The 21092-nt window shown below is 35.3% G+C and overlaps 1 protein-coding gene across 6 annotated transcripts in view; it reads left to right on the top strand.

Moving 5' to 3' along the window:
- Positions 1-21092, top strand: part of Dgkb (diacylglycerol kinase beta) — a 547855-nt gene that overhangs the window by 97647 nt on the left and 429116 nt on the right. For all 6 annotated transcript variants that reach the window (XM_042695805.1, XM_042695804.1, XM_042695803.1 and 3 more), the window contains 3 exons: positions 5980-6029; positions 10212-10286; positions 12267-12386. In XM_042695805.1, the coding sequence (XP_042551739.1) occupies positions 5980-6029; positions 10212-10286; positions 12267-12386 (245 nt within the window). The remainder of the gene's footprint in view (positions 1-5979; positions 6030-10211; positions 10287-12266; positions 12387-21092) is intronic.

Here is a 21092-nt window from a genome sequence, read left to right as displayed (position 1 = left end):
GCTCAGTGGTAGAGTGCTTGCCTTGCATGCATGAGGCCCTGGGGTCGATTCCTCAGCACCACATAAACAGAAAAAGCCAGAAGTGGTGCTGTGGCTCAAGTGGTAGAGTGCTAATCTTGAGCTGAAGATCAGAGAGACAGCACCCAGGCCCAGAGTTCAGGCCTCATGACCAATAAAAAAAGAAGAAAAAAGACTCTTTTTGAGTTGCACTTCGTAGTAACTTTTTGAGATATTTTTCTGACCAATAAGGAATTTACCATAATATGATCATGTCAGTCACACCTGCTTAGGTTATGAATAAATCATATAAACATCATTCTTTAAGTATATTTATTATTCATAAATTTTGAATATTTGCATTTCAAGATTTATTTTGTATCCCTAAGAACTGCAGAAATCTCTCTCCTTCCAAAATAAATATTAATGTTCAATGAATTTATACTGATGTATGGGCCAGAAGGAAAGTTTGCTCAGGTGTTATCTGGACCATATTTGGGAGATTACAAAGATATAAAGCTGAATACTTTTTTCCCAGATCTGAGAATTAACAAAGTCATCATAAACCTTTCCCCAATTGGCCTTTGCTGTTGCAATTTAATTACTTACAGGATAATAAGTCTTATGTTGCTCTTTAGGTGAAATTCCTAAGAACTAGGATTTTTGGCTTTCTGTTTGAATTCTTAACCAGCCTGGTCTTTGTGCATGATTTCAGGAAGAATGGTAACTCACAATCCAAAATCACTTGAGGAATCAAGTCAAATGACCCTGCCAGGTGCCCTTCTGTACCCCCCTTTATTCATTGAGTTTTCCATCTATTTTTCTGCTCTCATCAGATTCATCTTTAGTTAAACCATGCCTCCAGATTTGAATATCCTGTTATTATTATTGTTTTAGTTTTCATCAGACTCCTTAAAGTAGATGATACTCTAATTTTAATCTCTGCTGTCCTGAGATGGTGTTCAGTACTCTAGCTACAGTATCAAAATCATCAGAACTAGGGTCTTTTTTAATGCCTATGCCTTATTCTTTACCACATTTATAAATAAGAATCTTTTTTTCCTTCTATCACTTTCTTAGCAATTTAGCGTATTTACCTTTCTACAAATTCACATTTACAAATTCTTAACATTTGCATATTCTTACTCATGTATTCTACCTTAAAGATTTTCTTTCTCTTTTCTCCTTTCTCTCTTTCCCTCTTTCTTTCCTTTCTCCCTCTCGCCCACCCTTCCACCCTCCTTTCCTCCCTCCCTCCCCACCCTCTCTCTCCTTTTTTGTGTGTGTGTGTATGTGTGATACTGGGATTTGAACATAGAACCACAAACTTGCTATGCTAGCATTCTTACCAGTTGAACTAGGCCTACATGTCTACTTTTTATAAAAATTTTATTGTAAGCCGTTGTACAGAGGGGTTTCAATTCAACAAGTCAGATTGTGAATCATTTTTAAAAACAATGCTCTCTAAGATTCTTAGAACAGTGCTTAGTTTAATACATACTAACTTTCATAAGATTATTACTTATTAAACACAATGAAAGTGAGAATGATAAAAGAAGAAACAGCAATTACTATGCACAAAAATAGGGGTGATAATGCATTTAAAACATTTAACTTGTTCAGGCAATGATCAGTGAGCTTGGATCTCTCTTTCAGGGAGCTAAGCAGAAAGGAACACATATCCATTAGTTTAAATCATAGTTTCCTAGACTTCATAGCTCATCAGGGTCTCCAGGAGGGCTGAAAGCACACAGTTTGCTACAGGCCTTACCTCGGGCCTGTCATTCAGCAGTCTGAAGCATGGCCTGAGGATGTGCATTCCTATCAGGTTGCATGCCACACTGTTCCCTATTTATTCAGGGGCCATATTAAAGGATTCATTGGCTTAGCAAAATTTCTTGTGTCTAGTGAATCCCACCATGTACCCACATATACACAATTCATCTGAAATGATTGCTTTTCTTGGAACTGATAAATAGTAGCAGTATTTATGAGATTCTTTTACCTGAAGTGTTAGGTAAAATAATAAACACATTGTTAATATTCATGAAAGAAACACCTTTTCTAGCAAAATAATACTTTATAAATCTATGTATACCTTCTGACATTTCCTGTTTTTCAATTTAGTCTCTTCAGCTAGGTATTTACACAAGGTTTAGTATAAAGTTCATCTCCTTGAACAAAAAATAAATTAACCATCCTGAATTCACCTATGATGAGACATTTCTTCAATTTACTTCCCTTAACCTAATCTGTCATCTTTGTCTTCCTTGAGGATCTTAGGTAGAGAAGTATATGTTTTTACACACCCCATGTGTGCTGGGGTTGTGAAGGATTCCATTTTTTTCTCTCCTGTTGACATCGATTATCAGGCATCTCCATGAGTAGATGACAACATGATAGAGTGATTTGCTCTCCAAATGTTAGGCCCACTGCTGTACTTTTTGGAGTGTTATTAAGGATTTATTGTAAAGTCCTTTCAAGTCCCACATTACTTTTGTCTTGAAAAGTTGTCATTTATGGTTTTTATTATTATATCTCCTCTGAGGGAAGAAAAGAGAAAGCATTCCTTCATTTTACAATGGATAGAGAAAACAAAAAGCAAGCAACTTCTCCAATTCTGCCTTTAGAATTTGTTATGTAAGATTTGAAATATGTGTAACACTAAAGCACACACAAATGGGCACTAAAGAAATTTCCATTTAAATTCCTCTAAATGATATGCTTCTTTGTGTGTAACAGCAAATTCTATACTAGTATGTTCATATTGATAATGTTATAGAAAATATAAATGCAATACTGTATACCTGACAAGATATTCAATGATAAAGCTAAAAAAGTAGAAAGACAGGAAGTTTTCAAATCTTTTGGAAGGAAAAAAATAAGGATAGAAATACTTCCCTTATCTTGCATAATTTGCTTTGATTCTGACCTTTTAACTAAGTACATGTGTGGGCACATAATTGTTCTATATAAAGTCAAATTACATGAGCATAAAAAAGAAAAAAAAATGTGAGTTAAGCTAGCTTGTAACTTTGTAGCAGTTATCCCCATTTGGAAGCCATGAAGTTGATAAATACTTTTCATACTGAGATTATTTTATTTTGGCACCTAAGCATTTATTAACATCTATTAATTTCAAAAATAACACCGACTTGTTCAATGGTTCACTTGAACTTGGGCCTGCCTTTACTTTTAATTTTGAGAAGAAAGTCTTAACACATTTGAAAATTTATTGTTTGATTTCATCAATATTATTTGTTATTTTAACTTTACTTTTAATTTTGTTTCTTGGTGTACATTACATTGTATATAGAAATTGGGTTTTATGAACTTTACAACTTTGGTGTGGAGCGGGGGACGGGGGAGGCGGGGAGGATTGGGTGGGGGGGTGGGGGGTGGGGGGGGAGGATGGGAAGGGATGGGAAGGGGAAACAAAGGAGGAGGCTACAATGCTTGATAAGAAACATATTCATTATCTTGCCCATGTAATTGTAACCCCTCTGTACAGTATTTTCACAATTAAAAAAAAGAAATTGGGTTTTATCATGACATTGCCAATAATATGCATATCAAAATTACTTATAAATGTAATTACAGAGGGAACATATTTATAGGTTTGTAGACCAAACACATCATTTTCCATAGAGTTAAGTATTGAATTATTATTTTTCCATTATGTGATTAGTTTTCTTTAATCCTATAACTATTCAAATCTCAGTGTTTTCACAATAAATTTTGACTTGGATACTGTGCTTTTCATATACTTTTTGATCTTCTCATTGAAAAGTATCCTCACTCTACCTTTCACCTGTTCTATCTTTCTATATCCAGTATTATATGGACATTGAATATCAAAACTAATTTATTTCCTTCATTTCCCTCCTCCCATCCCTTTTCTCTCTTCCCCTCCCCTCCCCTCCCTTTCCTTTCCTTTCTTCCCCTTCCTCTCCCTTCCCATTCCTCTCCCTTCTCCTTCCCCCTCCTTCCCTTATATCCCTTCCTTTTCTCTTTCTCTACCTTCTTTTCATTTTTTTGTATGCTTCAACCCTCCAGGGTATTTTACATCTGTGATGAATTTTTCCCTATTTTTAATTTTTTTTTTTTAATCGGTCGTGGGGCTTGAACTCTGGGCCTGGGCGCTGTCCCTCAGCTCTTCAGCTCAAGGCGAGCGCTCTACCACTTGAGCTACAGCGCCACTTCCGGTTTTCTGGTGGTTTATTGGAGATAGGAGTCTCACGGTCTCTCCTGCCCAGGCTGGCTTTGAACCGCGATCCTCAGATCTCAGCCTCCTGAGTAGCTAGGATTACAGGCGTGAGCCACCAGCACCCGGCTAAAATTATTTTTTATACTTCATGGCGCAGAGAACATTTCTCTGAGCAATAACCTTATCTGCTTTTCTACTTATTTCCTATTTTTAATCTTTCTTTTAATTGACAAGAACTCCCTGGCTCTTCCATCTACTTAGGGAGAGCACAAGGCTTTTACACCTGATCTATATGAGACGATTTCACATGTATACCAGTAAGGATTGACAGAGTTGTCCCTTGTTCTAAAACATACTTACGTTTACTTGAGGCTTTGCCTTGTTCCTATTGTAAAAACCTTTTCTGAGTATGATGTGAATTCTTGCTCCTTACAAAGTTATGACTTTTCACCCTTTTATGCTACACTAGAAAATGTCACAATGATTAGTATCCACATTCTGCATTCTATTATTACTGAATGAAGATGTGAGAGGGAATGAACCCCATGGTTTGTACAAAAAAAAAAAAGGAAGAAAGAAAGAAAGAAGGAAAGAAAAAATATTTAAGATCTTCTAATTTATCTAACATTTTTCCTTTATTTCAAAAGATACACAATTCCCACTTACCATTTTACATCTTCAGGATATCATTGTGTCTTTAAAAAATAACACCCTATAGCAATAATTAAGTTGGCAACATTTAAAAATCTGTCTTAAATTTAAAAATTGAAGACCAAATTAATTTTGTGTCTTATAAATAATAATGTCAAAATTCGTGAAATATAATAATCGAGTACAAGGATAACAATTGTACCATTCACTACAACTATGTGATCAAGTGGAGTCTATAATTTTGCCACATAGTTATGAATGTGTGCTACCATACTCGACCTCAAGATCCTGCAGGAACTTATACAAACCCCAAATGCTCCATCATATCCACACCTTCATTTTTTTATAGCCAGGTCCTGTTTATCTGAAGAGTGCACCTGCAACATTTTCCACAGCTATGAACGGGTCTGTGAATTATACAGAGAAATTCTTGAGCTGGTTACTGGTTCTTTCTTTCATGAGCTGCTACATACAGAGCTCCCAGTCTCTATTGCATTATATGATTGGTTATATCATTCCCCTAAGATCTGAGCAGACAGTTATAACCACGTAAACAATATATTTTGTGTTGGCATCAGCCATCATCGAGAATCCATTACATCACATTCCATTTTATTCTCCCCCAGTGTTTGAGTATTCATCCTAACAAAGGCATTTCTGTGGCTTCTGGTATGTGCTGTATGCTGGCTATAGAAAATGGAAATCCCATGCACGGTGATACTCTCATTTTATAGGTTAAAAAAATGTTTGACAATAATATAGTAATAGTAGATGATGGATTTCAAATTCCAATTAATAAAACTCTATATCATCTCCATTTTGCACTAGTAACTAAGCCATATTGTTTTAACTACTGTTGTCATATTTGAGTTTATAGGTCCATAATCTAATAATAAATAAGTCAAGTTTGACAGACTTTATTTCTGATATCCAGTATTTTTGTAAACTGAGTAATTCAGATTAGCATGAATTGAGATATGATCTTACAGAATAACAACTGCTTTGAACAAGGGCTATTTTAGTGTTTGTTTTCAGTAGAAATTAAATTTTAAAGTGTGTGTCATAAGCTAACATTGGCCTGGTTCATTTGTAATCTGTTTCTTTCAATGCCTCTTTTATCCTAGTTATGTTTCGTCTTTATGACTCCGATGGGAACGGCTTCCTGGACAGCTCGGTAATTTTTTTTTCCTTCAAATATTCTGTGAAAATTTCAAAGTCATTTCTTCAGAGAAAGGCAATGCATAAATTTAAAGCTATTACCAGAGAAAGCACACTTAATATAATTTGCATCCACTCCCATGGCATTTTTATCATTTGACTTTGTGAAAAAGAGTAGTCTGAGAAGATAGAATTGTGATCGTTCTATTGAATGGTTTTACTACAAAAATATGACGTTTTTATTTTTATCTTCACTAAGATTTTAAAAAAGGACTTGAGTGTTGCCTGAATAAAGAAAAAAAACAAACTTGAAACTATTTATCTAGAAAGATAAATAGTGGGATTTGGTACTAAGGAAAATAGGGAGAAATACAAGTAAGAGTCAAAGAATTTATTATTTTAATTCACTATTTGTCTCTTTTTAAAAAGTAGATTTAACTGGTAACCAGTGTTTCATGAGTAACCAATACAAGTTACTCAAAAGGCTGAGATCTCAGGAGTCTGGTTCCAAACTAGCCCAGCAGTTAAGTTCAAGCCCCAGGATTTGCATACAAAAGATTATCTATAGTCCCACGTATACTGTTCAAATACATAAATATATATATATTTTGTATTGATCTGGCAAACTTCTCTTTTCAAAATATCCTATTTTATGTGCCAATTTATATGCTGATTGTACCATTTAAATTTTTAATGGAAGTATGATTAACTTAAAGACATAATTACATATTTATTTTATTTGCAATATATGGAAATCATTGATACTTTTCAGGTAATTCAAAATATTCAGTTCTAGTGAATACATCAGTATCTCAAATGTTGGTCTATGTCAGGGTTTAACCAATAATCGACTTTATACTTGCTGATAATGTATTTTGGGTATTATATTGTTTCCTAGTCTCTCAAAGGAAATAAGAATAACAACAACAACAACAAAAACCCTCAAGAGTCTAAAATGTTTCATGTGGGAAAGTTCACTTAGTTGTGGAGATAGGAGGGAAGGGATGGTAGGGGGAAAACAAAGAAGGAGGAAACAATGCTTGATAAGAAATGTACTCATTACCTTGCTCATGTGATTGTAACCCCTCTGTACAGTATTTTCAAAATAAAAAAAACTTACTAAAGTTCGTTTTTTGAACTTTAGTATGGTATTCTGTATGGTATTTCCGTTTGTTTTTTGTCGGTCATGGGGCTTGAACTCTGGGCTTGGGTGCTGTCCTTCCACTCTTCAGCTCAAGGCGAACGTTCTACCTCTAGAGCCAGAGTGCCACTTCCTGTACGGTATTTTCAAATTTAAAAAAAAGGAAGGAAGGAAGGAAGGAAGGAGGGAGGGAGGGAAGGAAGGAAGGAAGGAAGGAAGGAAGGAAGGAAGGAAGGAAGGAAGGAAGGAAGGAAGGAAGGAAAGAAGGAAGGAAAAAAACTTATTAAAAATAAAATGCTTAATATATTTAATAATGCCCAAAGTAAACACTATTTTTGATCATGTCAATTACCATGCAGTTTCTCTGGTCTCTGATAGACTTTTATAAGCAAAGCAATGAATTTGGAGACATATTTTCTTAATATCGAGTAGGATAGTGGTATATCACCTTCTCCAGGGAGAATTTCTGGTCCAGGAAGGGAGTACCACTCTCAATTGATGCAGTAGTTGTGGCATTTCTTGTGTTTAAATCTCAGTAATACTTTACATTTTATTTTAATTGCCTATTAATAATTGGTTTTATATTTAGAAGTATAATAGTTCATAATAAATTTGCTCATTTTCTGGTGCCATTTCCCAGTTGCAAATTTAAATTTCTTGTAGGTATTTCAATATACTTATTGGCACACATAACTATACAAATGCAAATCACATTTTAAACATTTTGTTTAATGTTTCTTTTTAATTAAATTAAAATGATTCTTCTCTACTAGGCTGTGAGCCATGTGTTGACAGCTGATTTGAAAATTCAATTTAAATGTTTTCATTGGTCTCTGACCATTTGGGGGTAACATATATACTACCAGCAGTATTTGTGATTATCTTCCCAATATTGATCATTGATGAGAATAAATGGACTAAATTTAATCTAGGTAAAGAACTGAATTTAATTTCTAGGATCTTTTCCACACAATATACTGCCTTTAATCCATCAATATCTTCAATAACATCTTTTGAAGTCATATGTCTTGACATATGAAAGGTGCTGCAGTTAACCTTTGGGAGGAAAAACAAATAAAATTGATAGTTTGGAAAGTGATATCTATGTCTCATAATAAGAGTTAATAAGCCTGGTGTTGGTGGCTTATGCCTGTAATTCTAGCTACTATGGAGGCTGAGATCTGACGATCTCAGGTATCTCTGAGGTATCAAGCCAGCCCAGGCAGGAAAATCCATGAGTCTCTTATGACCAGTTAACTAGCAGAAAACCAAAAGTGGCACTGTGGCTCAAAGTGGTAGAGTGCTAGCCTTGAGTGAAAAAGCTCAGGGACAACATCCATGCACTGATTTCAAACCCCAATGACCAAAACAACAACAACAACAAATTATTGATCATTTGTTATCAGCTATTAAGGAAAAAATAATATTTCATATGAAAAGTAATGAGTCTTTTCAGAAATTTTGAACTAGTAAGTTTAGAATATCCAATTTACTGATGAGTAACTGGAATATGAGAGGTTAATGTATAATAATTCATGAAAATTAAATATTCTTAAAAATATATCCAGGGATTTTTAGCTCTTCCTGAACCAGTAAGTTGTATACAAATTACATAGAATAGATTGAAATTAGTAACACAGGATTTTGTAAATTGTAACCAGTTTTTAATAAATTCATTATATTTGTGCTTTCTGGGCAAACTGGCTTACAAAAATAAAAAGTTTATAATTACAATTTTTTTTCTGGATAGAAGGACCATAACCTAAACTTGTCACCCAGATAGATTCTTGTCTCCCTAGAAGACAACCTCTTTTACTATATTTTACTCTGTTTAATCAGTATCAACCACATTTAGAGATTTGAAAAAGATGATCTATAACTAATATACTTTCAAGCTCTATTCTTTTACACTTCTTGAATTTTGGTTATACTATCAGATACTACCTTTTGATTATATTGATTTTGGATATATTAATTCTAATTAAAATTAAAAATCATATTTGAGCCGGGCACTGGTGGTTTGTGCCTGTAATCCTAGTTACTCAGGAGGCTGATATCTGGGGATCATGGTTGGAAGCCAGCCCAAGCAGGAAAGTATATGAGATTCTTATCTCCAATTAACCAGCAAAAGCCAGAAGTGGAGCTATTGTTCAAATGGTACAGCACTAGCCTTGATCATAAAAGCTCAGGGATAAAATTTATGACTGAGTTTAAGCCCCAGAACTGGATTTTAAAAAGCAGTTTACAAATTATATTTAAAATTACAAACTTTTTAAAAAGTTTTAATCTTTTCTGGAACTAGAGAAACATGAAAATATTAAATATATATATATATATATATAAATATTTTAATTTGCTTAGCCAATTATGTACTTATCAGTTATATATTGGCTGACAGTTCTTCAAAGCATTATTAATGGAGAAGAGAAATACGAAAATCTAAAGTAAAATTCAATTGTCTTACAAAATAAACACACTTAGCCTCCAAACCTTGACCCTGAACTGGTAAACTGTCTCAGTAAATGACTAGATAGATGCCCAATACATAATATCACTAGAACAAAATAAAAATACAGACAAGCCCCTCAGTTGCCCTGATAGGGTTTCTTCTACCTCCCACATCTGTTTTCCAGCCACAAGGTCAGGATGTTCCTGGACTTAAAAAAAAATCACATCCTATGAACATATAGAGATATTAAGCATATGTCTCCAAGGAAGGAAACCATTCTCAGCGGTGTGCTGCCCACTCCTGCTACAGTTTTCTCAAACACCAGACACAGTTATATTAAAGCTATACTTTCTTGTGTAGTTTATAAGCTATCTACGTAGGATTATATATGTTTATGATAATATAAAATAGGATTATATATGTTTATGATAATATAAAATTGATACAAAGCTCAATCTTTTGGGCAACTTTTTGAAAAACAAAAAAAGATGAATTCAATCTTATGCGTGTTCCTCCTTTTCTCTTTCTTCTTTCTTTCCCCCCTTCCTCTCTTCCTCCATTCTCCTCTTCCCCTCCCCCTTTTCCCCTTTCTCTTTTCTCCTCTCCAGGAGCTAGAAAATATCATTGGTCAGATGATGCATGTGGCAGAGTACCTGGAATGGGATGTGACAGAACTTAATCCAGTAGGTATATGAATGATTTGACTGTTGATTAATTTCTAACACTCTTTTCATTTTTTAAACTCTTCGGGAACCTTAATTATTTACCATCAGTTTTTTGTTTTGTCATTTGACATCTCTAAGTTACTCATCAGAAGTCAAGATGGAATCTGCATGAGATACTTGGGCACATGTGATGCTCCCTTTCCTCCTCACTGAAAGTATTCTGAATAAAGGTCAGCGGGAGCAGCTGAAAGACATAGCCAGGGTTATTTGCACCATAAGAGAAGTGATGGTTGATGTCTGTTTCCACTGTTTAATACCTCAGAGTCTCAGATACATGGTTTTTGTCATTTCTTAGACGAATCAGTAGAGATCCACATAGGTTGCAATTGCTTGTCCAAACCTTTTCAAGTAGTTAAAGATACAAACATGAATTTTCAACCAACTTGCTTAAAGAAACAGTACCTAACAACCCGTGTGAAGACAGATGCATACAATACAACTCCATAGAAGGAAGGCAGGAAGATCGTGAGTTTGAAGTGAGTCTCTGGGTTATATAGCAACAAGAATGTGTGTGTGTGTGTGTGTGTATGCATGTGTGAGCATGCATGCTGATACTAGGGCTTTGAACTCAGGGCCTAAGCACTGTCCCTTAGCTTTTTGGCCTAAGGCTGTCACTCTACTACTTGAGCCACAGCTTTACTTTGGCTTTTTGCTGGTTGATGGGTCAGAGTCTCATGGACCTTCTTGTCAAAGCTGGCTTCAAGTCTCAATTCTTAGATCTGAGATTCAAGTAGCTAAGGTTACAGGAAGGAATCATCTGTGCCTGACAGTGTCTCCTTTTTCTTTAAGAATGACAACATAATTATCCCAGCATTGTTCTTCTTTCCTCTTCCCCCAAAGCCTTTGTCTTCAACTTTTAGATCTGTCTGTTACTCTGAAGATGACAAAGGGAACTTCCACAAACACTTTGTGTATTCCATTTCTTGTTACCTTTCCCCATTTTGTTCTAGTACTGTCTTCATTTGTTTTACTTTCCAAATTGATTACACTGGCATAGTATATAAAGGTAGTGGGTCCTTCACTGGAGTTCTCCTGCGTACAATCATGGTGCTGTTATTCAAGAGTGCTTTGCCTTTCCAACAGTCAAGGGCAATGTATGACGCCCAAAGTAATGCTCTATGGCACTGTATATGGACGTCTTCTACTTATAATACATTACAGCATTGAATCATACAACAACCCTTGGCAGTAAGTGTAGATATTACCCATAGCACAGGGACAGAAATGAACTCACTTACAAGCACTGTGGGAGAAAAGCTTGGGATATTAACTACAAACCATCTCTAAGAAAAAAAATCTAATCAAATATGATTGGATCATTGAACTTTCTGTATCTATTAAGTTCTGGTAGGCAATTAAAAGCAACTTAATTCCTTCACCCGTTCCTACTTAGCAAAGAATTATTTGAGCTCTTTGCCATGAAGTTAATTTGTTCAGACATTTTCTGGCATATATATGAACCTAAAAAAATAATCTTGAGAAAGTAATTAAAGCCCTCTTTCAACTCTTAATGTTCTTATTTTACTTGTGCTGTTCATTTGAAATATATTAAGAAGTTAAACACTTACTTCTAGAAGTCGATCGGTCTAGGTAGCTAGAAATCATTTTTTCTACTTTAGTTGTTTATAATATTCTTCTATTCATTTTATATATTGTTAATTGTAAAGATACTGCAAAGAGGAGTTACAGTTACATGAGTAATTTAATGAGTTCCTATCGATCATTGTTACCACCTCCTTTAAAAATCTTTTTTTTTTTTTTAAGCCACTACTTTTTCTCACTAACAGGACTAATGTAGTGGGTTACCAAGAGATGTGTCCTAATTCTCCACTTAGCTAAGAGTCAAAATGGGTTCCAATCAGGTCAGTGTAATGTAGAGGAAGGTGTGAGATTCATGGGATTCATGCTTTTGCACCGTTTCCCTTGTCTGTCCCACAGATCCTCCATGAAATGATGGAAGAAATCGACTATGACCACGATGGCACGGTGTCTCTGGAGGAGTGGATTCAGGGGGGGATGACGACCATCCCACTTCTTGTGCTCCTTGGCCTGGAAAATGTAAGCGTTTTCATCGAGGAGGGCAGCCTGGTGAAAGGACTGTGGAGTTCTGTAGAATAACCCTTGACTATGACTCAATCTGGTCATTTGCTATCATTAAACAATGTAGTAAGTGCCTGCACTTGTTCATGTGTAAGCCAGGATGCAATTTAACGGTGGCTCCTTGAGCAGTAATGGTTAACACAAACATATTGATCCCTTGCAAGTACCACCTTAGGATTACCTATATTTTTCCCTCTCTGTTTTTCTTTATCATCGTGTAATCAAGGGTACTTTGATATGTATTTTCTTTGCCTTCTCATCTAATACAAGGAACTCCCCAAATTACTGCAATTTTTCTAGTGATCCACTCCATTTAATATTTCCCCACTCATGACTACATTCTATTTTATGGGTAATTGAAAGAGGAGGAAATTGCAGATCTAAAAGTTGAGAAGAGATACAAAGATACGAAAGAGAGTACATTTTCTTTATATAGCTCCAGAGCAGCTAAATTCTTATTTTAAGCCTATCAAAATGTTCTTGTATTACTACCTCTATAGGCAATTAAATACTAGTTTTAGGGACAAAATAGGTCCACATAAGATGAGAATGTGATAAAATTATGATTGTGAATTCAAATATTGGTGATGCACGTTTGAAGTGACATCAATAGTCAATGCTAGGTTTTTATGTTAACCTTAATTGTTGGCGATCAATTAACAATTACCATATGTACATGATAACATGTATAATTAGATTTCAAAAACTTTAGGGATAGAAAATACCATAACCACATACATTTACAAGATACAAGATACAAGAACACAATATCTTCTACTGTGGATCTAACCCCCAAATTTTTCATGCTTCTCACTAGCAGCAAAGCAACATTTTTGCAGATTCAAGATGATACCACAGTTATTCAATGCACCAGGTTTTTAAAAGAATACTGACAATCCTTCCTACAGTCTGTTAGGGAAATGTGAGTGTAGATAAAAATATGTTTGGACATAAGGATTTAGGAAAATACAAATGGACTAAGGGTTTAGGAATAAATAAATGGGCTTCACCAGATTAACATTGTTTACTTTTATATCTGTATTTTCTAATTCTATTCTCTCTTCTCTCTGTATCTATCTCTCTGTCTCTCTGTCTGTGTCTGTCTCTCTATCTCTCTGTCTCTCTGTCTCTGTCTCTCTGCCTCTCTTCCTCCCACCCATCTCTATTTTCTGATACAAGGGATTAAATTCAGACCCTCTGCTTCCTAGACAAGTGCTATATGACTTTAGCTACACTCTAGTTTTATTGCTAACTTTGCTCTGGCTGGTCTGGAATCTAGGTCATCTTACCTGAGTTTCATGAGTAACGGGGATCACAGTGGTATGCTGCTATATCTGGTCCTCTTACTGTCACTTTGAACCAGGCATGCTGGCAAATATTAAGAGGTTGAGTGAAAACTCAGGAGGATGGTGAGTCCCACGGCCAAATAGGTCTTCATAGTAAGCACCTAACCTGGAAGAAAGAAGGGTGTGGAGGAAGGGAAGTAGGAGAGAGAGAGGGAGGGAGGAAAAGGAGGAAGGAAGGAAGGAAGGAAAGAAAGGGAAGGAAGGAAGAAAATAAATTTCTTTGTATCTTATGTTTACATACTACACATAATGTAGCACCCCTTTTTATAAATATATTGTATATATTCATATTAGAATCAATTGCTTAATCAACTGCTTTGTCATTTCCTACTATAAACCATTATGCAATGTAAACTACAAAGAGAGAACAAAAGGAAGATTTACCAAATGGCCACAATGCAAGTTTCATTGTGTAGTCTATCTGAAAAATAGCTACCAGATGACTCCAGTCAGGAAGTGCAAATAATAATGGTTTTCTAGAAGTGTTTTCTATTTTTAAAGATACAATTTTGTTATTATAAGTGTTTGGTGAAATTGTGGTGTAAGACAAGTAGAGAAAAGTCAGAAATATATAGGTAAGATGTTAGGCAGCCTAGATCACAATGGTAAAGCATTTGCCTAGTGTATCTGAGAGTATGAATTCAATCCTCAGCACTGCAAGATTAAAAAGAAAAAGAAAAAGACTTGCAAAGCATGAAAGGGAGTTTTAGAAATCTGTTTTTTTGTTTGTTTTTTTTGTTTTGTTTTGTTTTATTTTGTTTGTTAGTCATGGGCCTGGGTGCTGTCCCTCAGCTCTTCATCTCAAAGTGAGTGTGCTACCACTGAGCCACAGCACCACTTCCCATTTTCTGGTGATTAATTGGAGATGAGAGTCTCACGGATTTTTGTGCCTGGGCTGGCTTGAATTGTGATCCTCAGATCTCAGCCTCTTGAGTAGCTAGGATTACAGGTGTGAGCCACTGGCACCTAGCACTGGCACCTAGCAGAAACCTGTGTTTTATATACTACAATGTTTTTTAAAGAATTATTTTAAGGGTTTTATTTCTTTTAGATTTTTGAAATTTTAATTTGTACATGTAGATAATTATATAAACTGCATGGTTTTGGCTAGACCTATGGATCACACCTATAATTTCACCCCTTAAAAATTATGAGGCAAGAGGATTACAAATTTTAGTCAACCTGTCTGATAAAACAAGAACTCAGCATGATTATTTAATACACACACATATGTATGTATATGTTTATAAAGTAATTTTAAGTCATTCTGATAATTTCAGGTAAAGAAGTAAGTTAATTGGGTGGTAATTCCCTCAAGTTAATGTGCACTTAGTTAACTATACATAATTTATTGTAAAATTATTATTTTTAATAAAAAATGTTATAATGTATTTAATCAAGAAAAAACAAAACATGAGAAATTAACAGAGTTTTATACCAGCAATCAGAGCTGCGTTCCACAGCATTATTCCCACTACTGGCCACTAGATGGCAGGGTTACATTGTTTAACATGACAGCAATTCGGAAAGATTGGATGTTTTTTTCTTCTTTAAAAAAAAAAAGAATTACAAACTATGTCTGCATATACAAGTTGTGACTGTTCACAACACTCTGACCCACAGATGCTACAAGTCTAAATAGGATTCAAATACGGGGTGGGGTGAGAGGGAGAGGTGTGTGTGTCCCTAATAGTTTATTATGGGAAAAAAAATTCAAGTCGGGCGCAGATGGCTCATGCTGTAATCCTAGCTACTCAGGGGTCTGAGATCTGAGGATCACAGTTCAAAGCCATCTCGGGCAGGAAAAGTACGTGAGACTCTTATCTCCAATAAAACCACACAGAAAAGCTGGAAGGGGTGCTGTGGCTCAAGTGGTAGAGGCTCACCTTGAGCTGAAGAGCTGAGGGACAGCACCCAGGCCCAGAGTTCAAGCCCCACGACGGAAAAAAAAAAACAAAAAAAACCCGAAAACAAACAACAAAAAAAAGTGCTTGTGCTATAGTTTTTTTAATATAATAATACCAATGTCAATCACTTAATAGTTAATAAAAACCCTAAAGCATCAATAAAGGTATTATTTTAAAAAATATGAAGAAATGTCCCTGTTCTTTCACATTTTAAAAAATAAGAATAAAACAACAATATTTTAAAATGTCTCTTAATAAAATGCATAATCCCTGTATTCAGATGTAATGATCATAAAACCAACAATGTTAGAAATATAAATCTAAGGAATAGTATTTTTTTTTCTTTCTTTCTTTTTTTTTTTTTTTAGTCATGGGGCTTAAACCTTAGGCTTGGGCCTGTCCCTGGGCTCTTCAGCTCAAGGCTAGTACTCTACCACTTGAGCCACAGCACCACTTCCAGCTTTTTGTGTTTATGTGGTACTGAGGAATTGAACCCAGGGCCTCATGTATGCAGGGCAAGCACTATACCGCTGAGCCACCTTCCCAGCCCCATGTGGCATGGTATTTTTAAAAGAGAAATGGCACCGACACAATTGAGTGCTGAGAAACGTTTTTAAGGAACTGAGATTCATTTCCTTGTGGTAGGCACTTAAGGTGTTACGTTTATTACCTGTGGAGAATTCGATCCATGATCCCATTTCCCTCACCCTTTCCACATTGTTTGCATATTAAATTGGAGCTCTAGACGTTTCACCTTGAATTTGGTCACTTAATGTGAAGCCTGCCTTGTGATGTTGTCCTATATTCTTGCCTGTTGTCAATCATGAGCTTTGGGAATAGATTCTAATTTGGTAGTGCATGCTCAATACCACAGTGTATTTGAGAGTGACTGCTTTGAGCTGGCCAAATTACACAGTGAAGAATGGAGTCCTGAGAGAGGCAGCTTCTCTCTCCTAACAGAAGGCAGAATGTGATGATTTCATTGCAGTTTTTTTTTCCTCATCAACAAAATTGTAAAAGCTACTCTATGCAAAATAGCTGTTTTTACTAAAGTCAACAGATGTAATTTATCAGGATCTGATGCTATACCAAATTACTAGAGAGTAAGGTGTTGTTCCTCTTCCCAGAGTTTCTGCAAACTTCACAAAATCCAAGATAAACTGATCAGAGACGGATAAAGTTTTATGGTCTTTGAGGGAAAATGGAGTGTTTAATTGACTTTATATTTTTAATTGCCCAAACAGAAACTTTGTATCTTAGACTTACTATTTCTTCATCTTTTGTCCAATTGGAGAATTTTTAATTCTATTGAATGATGATGGTTTTCATTGTTAATAATTGCATCTTCTTTAGTGATCAGAAACTGGTCATTAAGGAGCAGATTAAATAACTTTGGCTTTGGTGATGTAAGATGTTATAGTACTATAGCAAATATGAATATCGTATATGTCATGTAGCAAAGTTATGCACAATAAAACTTTATTTACACAAACAGGTTGCTGAGCAGAATTGCCCTATTGCCACAGTTTGCCATCCATCGATCTAGTCTGTCACCAGCCAGAAAATATGGCAGTCAGAAAAGTTTAATTTAGTTTTTAATCATTAAGTAGAAACAATGGGTTTCAAATTCATATCCACAGTGCTTCTTTTATTAACTTAGCAAGGGGATTTTTGCATTTTGCATTTTTACTAGGAACAGGGACAGCAGGTTTGACAAAACCATATTTTTCCTTTCCTAATAATTTTAAGTTCAAACTATCATTTCCCCTTGAGTCCTCATCAAAGTTTTTGAAGATAATTTCTGATATTCTCCTAAAACAAGGAATACTTGTTTAAGCAGTAGTCTTGTTTGAAATAAGGAAGCTTCATGTCTTGGTGGTAGGTTGTGTATCTAGGCTCTATGGTTTTTAGTTGAACATATTTATCTTGCTACCTGTATTCCATGAGAACCCATATTCAATGGATATAATGTAAATGTCATCTTTGATTAGCGGGGTTATGTTCCTTTTATCCTCCTGAATAATTCAGAAAAAAACTATAATGTGTTCTCTGATAAGCTATCTGAATGGCCGAGAATAGAAGGTGACATCGTTTAAAACTAAATTAAACTTAGAAAAGTGATAATATTTAGCATTCCAGTGTTTTATATTTTAATTTTGCTAAATGTTATCTTTTTCCTGCTGTATATCTGTCTCAATCTAGAAAGGAGTTGCAAAACTGGACAAATGGGACAAATTTTGAGATTCCAGTTTAAGTCTCCACCTTTCAAAGAAAATGACTAGTTTTAGTCATGATAGAGACCCAGGATACCCTCAAAGAGTATGGTCTAAAACTTAACAATTGATTATCATGCCACCCAGAAGTTTTATACTAAAACCTTATATAAGTTATGGTTTTGTTTCTCTCATAATGAGCTAACTTTGGGGAAATTTTTACATTTTAAAACTTTAAGTCTTTTGAGTGTTCTTCCTTATTTAATGAATTGGAAGGAATTTGCAAGCTTAGCTTTTCAGTATCCTTTGTTGGGTCGGTCAGAACACAACTGGCTGTGGGGGAAAGGGTATTTGTGCTGGGCCATCAATAAAATTTCTCTGTGAGGTCCTTCGTGGTATGTGTGTGTGTGTGTGTGTGTGTGTGTGTGTGTCTGTGTGTGTGTGTCTGTGTCTGTGTCTGTGTGTCTGTGTGTCTGTGTGTCTATGGGTAGGCCTAGTGGACTTGCAAACCACCTTTTTTTTTCTTGGATGTATTTAAGATAAGCCTAAAACTTCAGAATTTTCTATAATAATGAGGTTTTCAAAAAGTTCCACAGGGCATTTATCCCTTTGGAGCATCTTTTTGGTTTCTGGGAAGATGAGCATTGAGGCAGGACATGAAGCTCCATCTCATTCTAGATTAGCCTAGAATTCACCAAACATTTCTCTCTGGTATAGCATGCAACTGAGTAGCTTCATTGTAACATGAAGTAGTATTACTTCTGGTAATAAAAAGAAAAAAAAACCATTTTTTTCTTAATGAAATGAAGTATAGTGAAACTATGGATAGTCTTCTCAATTCTTGTGGCTCCAACACTGGGAATGTTATACAACTCAACCCAATGATGGTAATAATATTTGCTGTTTATATAACACCACTCTTCAAGGAGCTAAATTAAATTCACAGGTATTGTATAATGAAATCTCACACCACGGCCTGGGAAAGGAAAGTGGATAGTTTCATTTTATTGGAAAAGAAGATAGAAGAAATGTGTAATAGCTTATACACATGTATGGAACAGGCCATGAATCAAGCTTTCTGGATTCTCCATTCATTTCTTCCCCCCTCCTCCATAAGCATGAATTGCTTTCTTTGCAATGGATACTTATTTTCAATAGGATTACTAATAGGAATACTCTGTACTGACTGATAGAATACAGAAGGAACAGATTCTCCCACTTCCCCACTCAGTTTACAATCTAACTAAGACAAACAAGACAAGACACGAAGCTGCAGCCACTCAGAGGATAATTTTCCCTGCTGAGAACTAGTTGGCTCCTGGTTTCAATTTTTCCTCTCAAAGAAATCACATACATATTTTATCCCTTGCATATTTTGGCCATGCATCCGGCTAAGAGCTATAAAGCTATATAATTTGTTTTCCTTTTTTTTTTTTTTTTTGGTAAAGCATTTTATGGGTAATGGATTTGTACATCAGTTACAGCCTGTATCATGGCTAAGCGTTCTGATTGACAGAACACCCACGCTCAGACTTGTTTGTTTTTTGATAAGGAAAATGCCAGATAACTTCGTCCATATGGGCTTTCCACCAGGATGAGGGTTATGCACACAGAATGGACAATCACTGAAAAATAAAATGACAAAGATTACAAAACAGCAATATGTACAAGAATTACAATTTTCCCTTTTTCTCTCATTGAAAATATTTTAAGCCTGTAACCACTACTTTTAAAGTTTTTTTTAGTTTTATTTTTAATTAATAGCCTCAGATTTAAACTCAATAGCCTCCGATTTAAACGTTGTATGAAACAATGATTACTATTTTAAGAGACTAGAAATGAAAAACTTGAACAGGTTGGAAAATTCTGTAAAATTCACCATGGAGTGTCCTATTTACATGATAGAGTTACTAGAAATGTTACAACTCATTGGAAATTATTACAGAGTCTATTTTTTTCCCAAGGTAATTGAAGCAATTACCTTCAGATGCCATTTCCATGACATCTACATCTTCAAATCACTGCTTTTGTTGGGAGCTTGTTAGCTCATTGTCAAAAAAGCAGATCTGAGCATGGTGAATTGTGAAAGGTCTGAGATTTATCCTGTTTGCAGCTTCCTGAGTAAGTTTGTCTTCAGCACTTCTTCCCTGGATGGTCCAAAAGTACATCAGATTCCAAGGTCAGAAACAATGGCTTTATTACAGCAAACCAACCAGCAGTGCCTTTCTCCTTAAGTCTCTTGGGTATGGTAGCCGTGATGAAAACAAATTGCCATACCCAGCAACAGAGCTGCGAACTCTGGGCCTAGGGAAATGAAATCTCTTGTAATATTATAGTCAAGAAACCTGTTTAACCTTTACTTAGGGGAAGAAACCATCATTGTGAGACAAGGCAAGAGGTCAGCCTCCCCTCTGGAGGGAGACACTTCTCCATTGTTCAAGGCTGTTTATTTTTCAAGAATCTTTAACACAAGGCTTGAAAAAAAAATGTGCTCCTACTTGTAAAACATGCAAAACTCAAAAGACTCAGGGAAAATGATTCCCCAGGAAGGATTTTCATTAGCATTTCGTATTATGACACAAATCTGACATCTCGGGTTCTAATTCAAGAATTAGCTATTATAGGATATCTTTGGTATTTTAAATCAGGTGGCTTTATCTCCTGACTGAGGAAGCAAGCAACTCTAGATTTGATTGCATTATCCCTGCTCTCCAGAATTAAGGTTAGTTTATCTAGCCCTTAGTTGGTGCTCAAAAATTATTTAGAATATCTTCTGAGACATATGTTAATTGGTCTTTCTGAAAAGTCACAAAGTATACTACTGTTGATTGAATGCCAATGAATGATGGTTGCAATTAAGTTTCCTGAAAATTGGTAAATGGAAAGCAAAAGAGAGAAAATAAGGCTAAAAAATGAGGGCAACATCTTAATGAAGAAAACAAGGTTAACAAAAATAATGATACATTCTAAGTGCATGTTATATTTGATCTTGTAAGCAGCTCAAAGTTCATTAACTACATATATTTCTTTTTATTTTATTTATTTATTTATTTATTTTTTTTGGTCAGTCATGGGGCCTGAACTCTGGGTTTGGGCGCTGTCCCTGAGCTCTTTAGTTCAAGGCTAGCACTCTACCACTTGAGTCATAGCACCACTTCCAGCTTTTTCTGCATCTATGGTGCTGAGGAATCAAACCCA

This window comes from Dipodomys spectabilis, unplaced genomic scaffold (assembly GCF_019054845.1).
Source record: "Dipodomys spectabilis isolate Male_0828 unplaced genomic scaffold, ASM1905484v1 ptg000190l, whole genome shotgun sequence".
Classification (NCBI taxonomy): Eukaryota; Metazoa; Chordata; class Mammalia; order Rodentia; family Heteromyidae; genus Dipodomys; species Dipodomys spectabilis.
The sequence above is the reverse complement of the archived record's forward strand: the minus strand, read 5'-3'. Positions and strand labels throughout refer to the sequence as shown.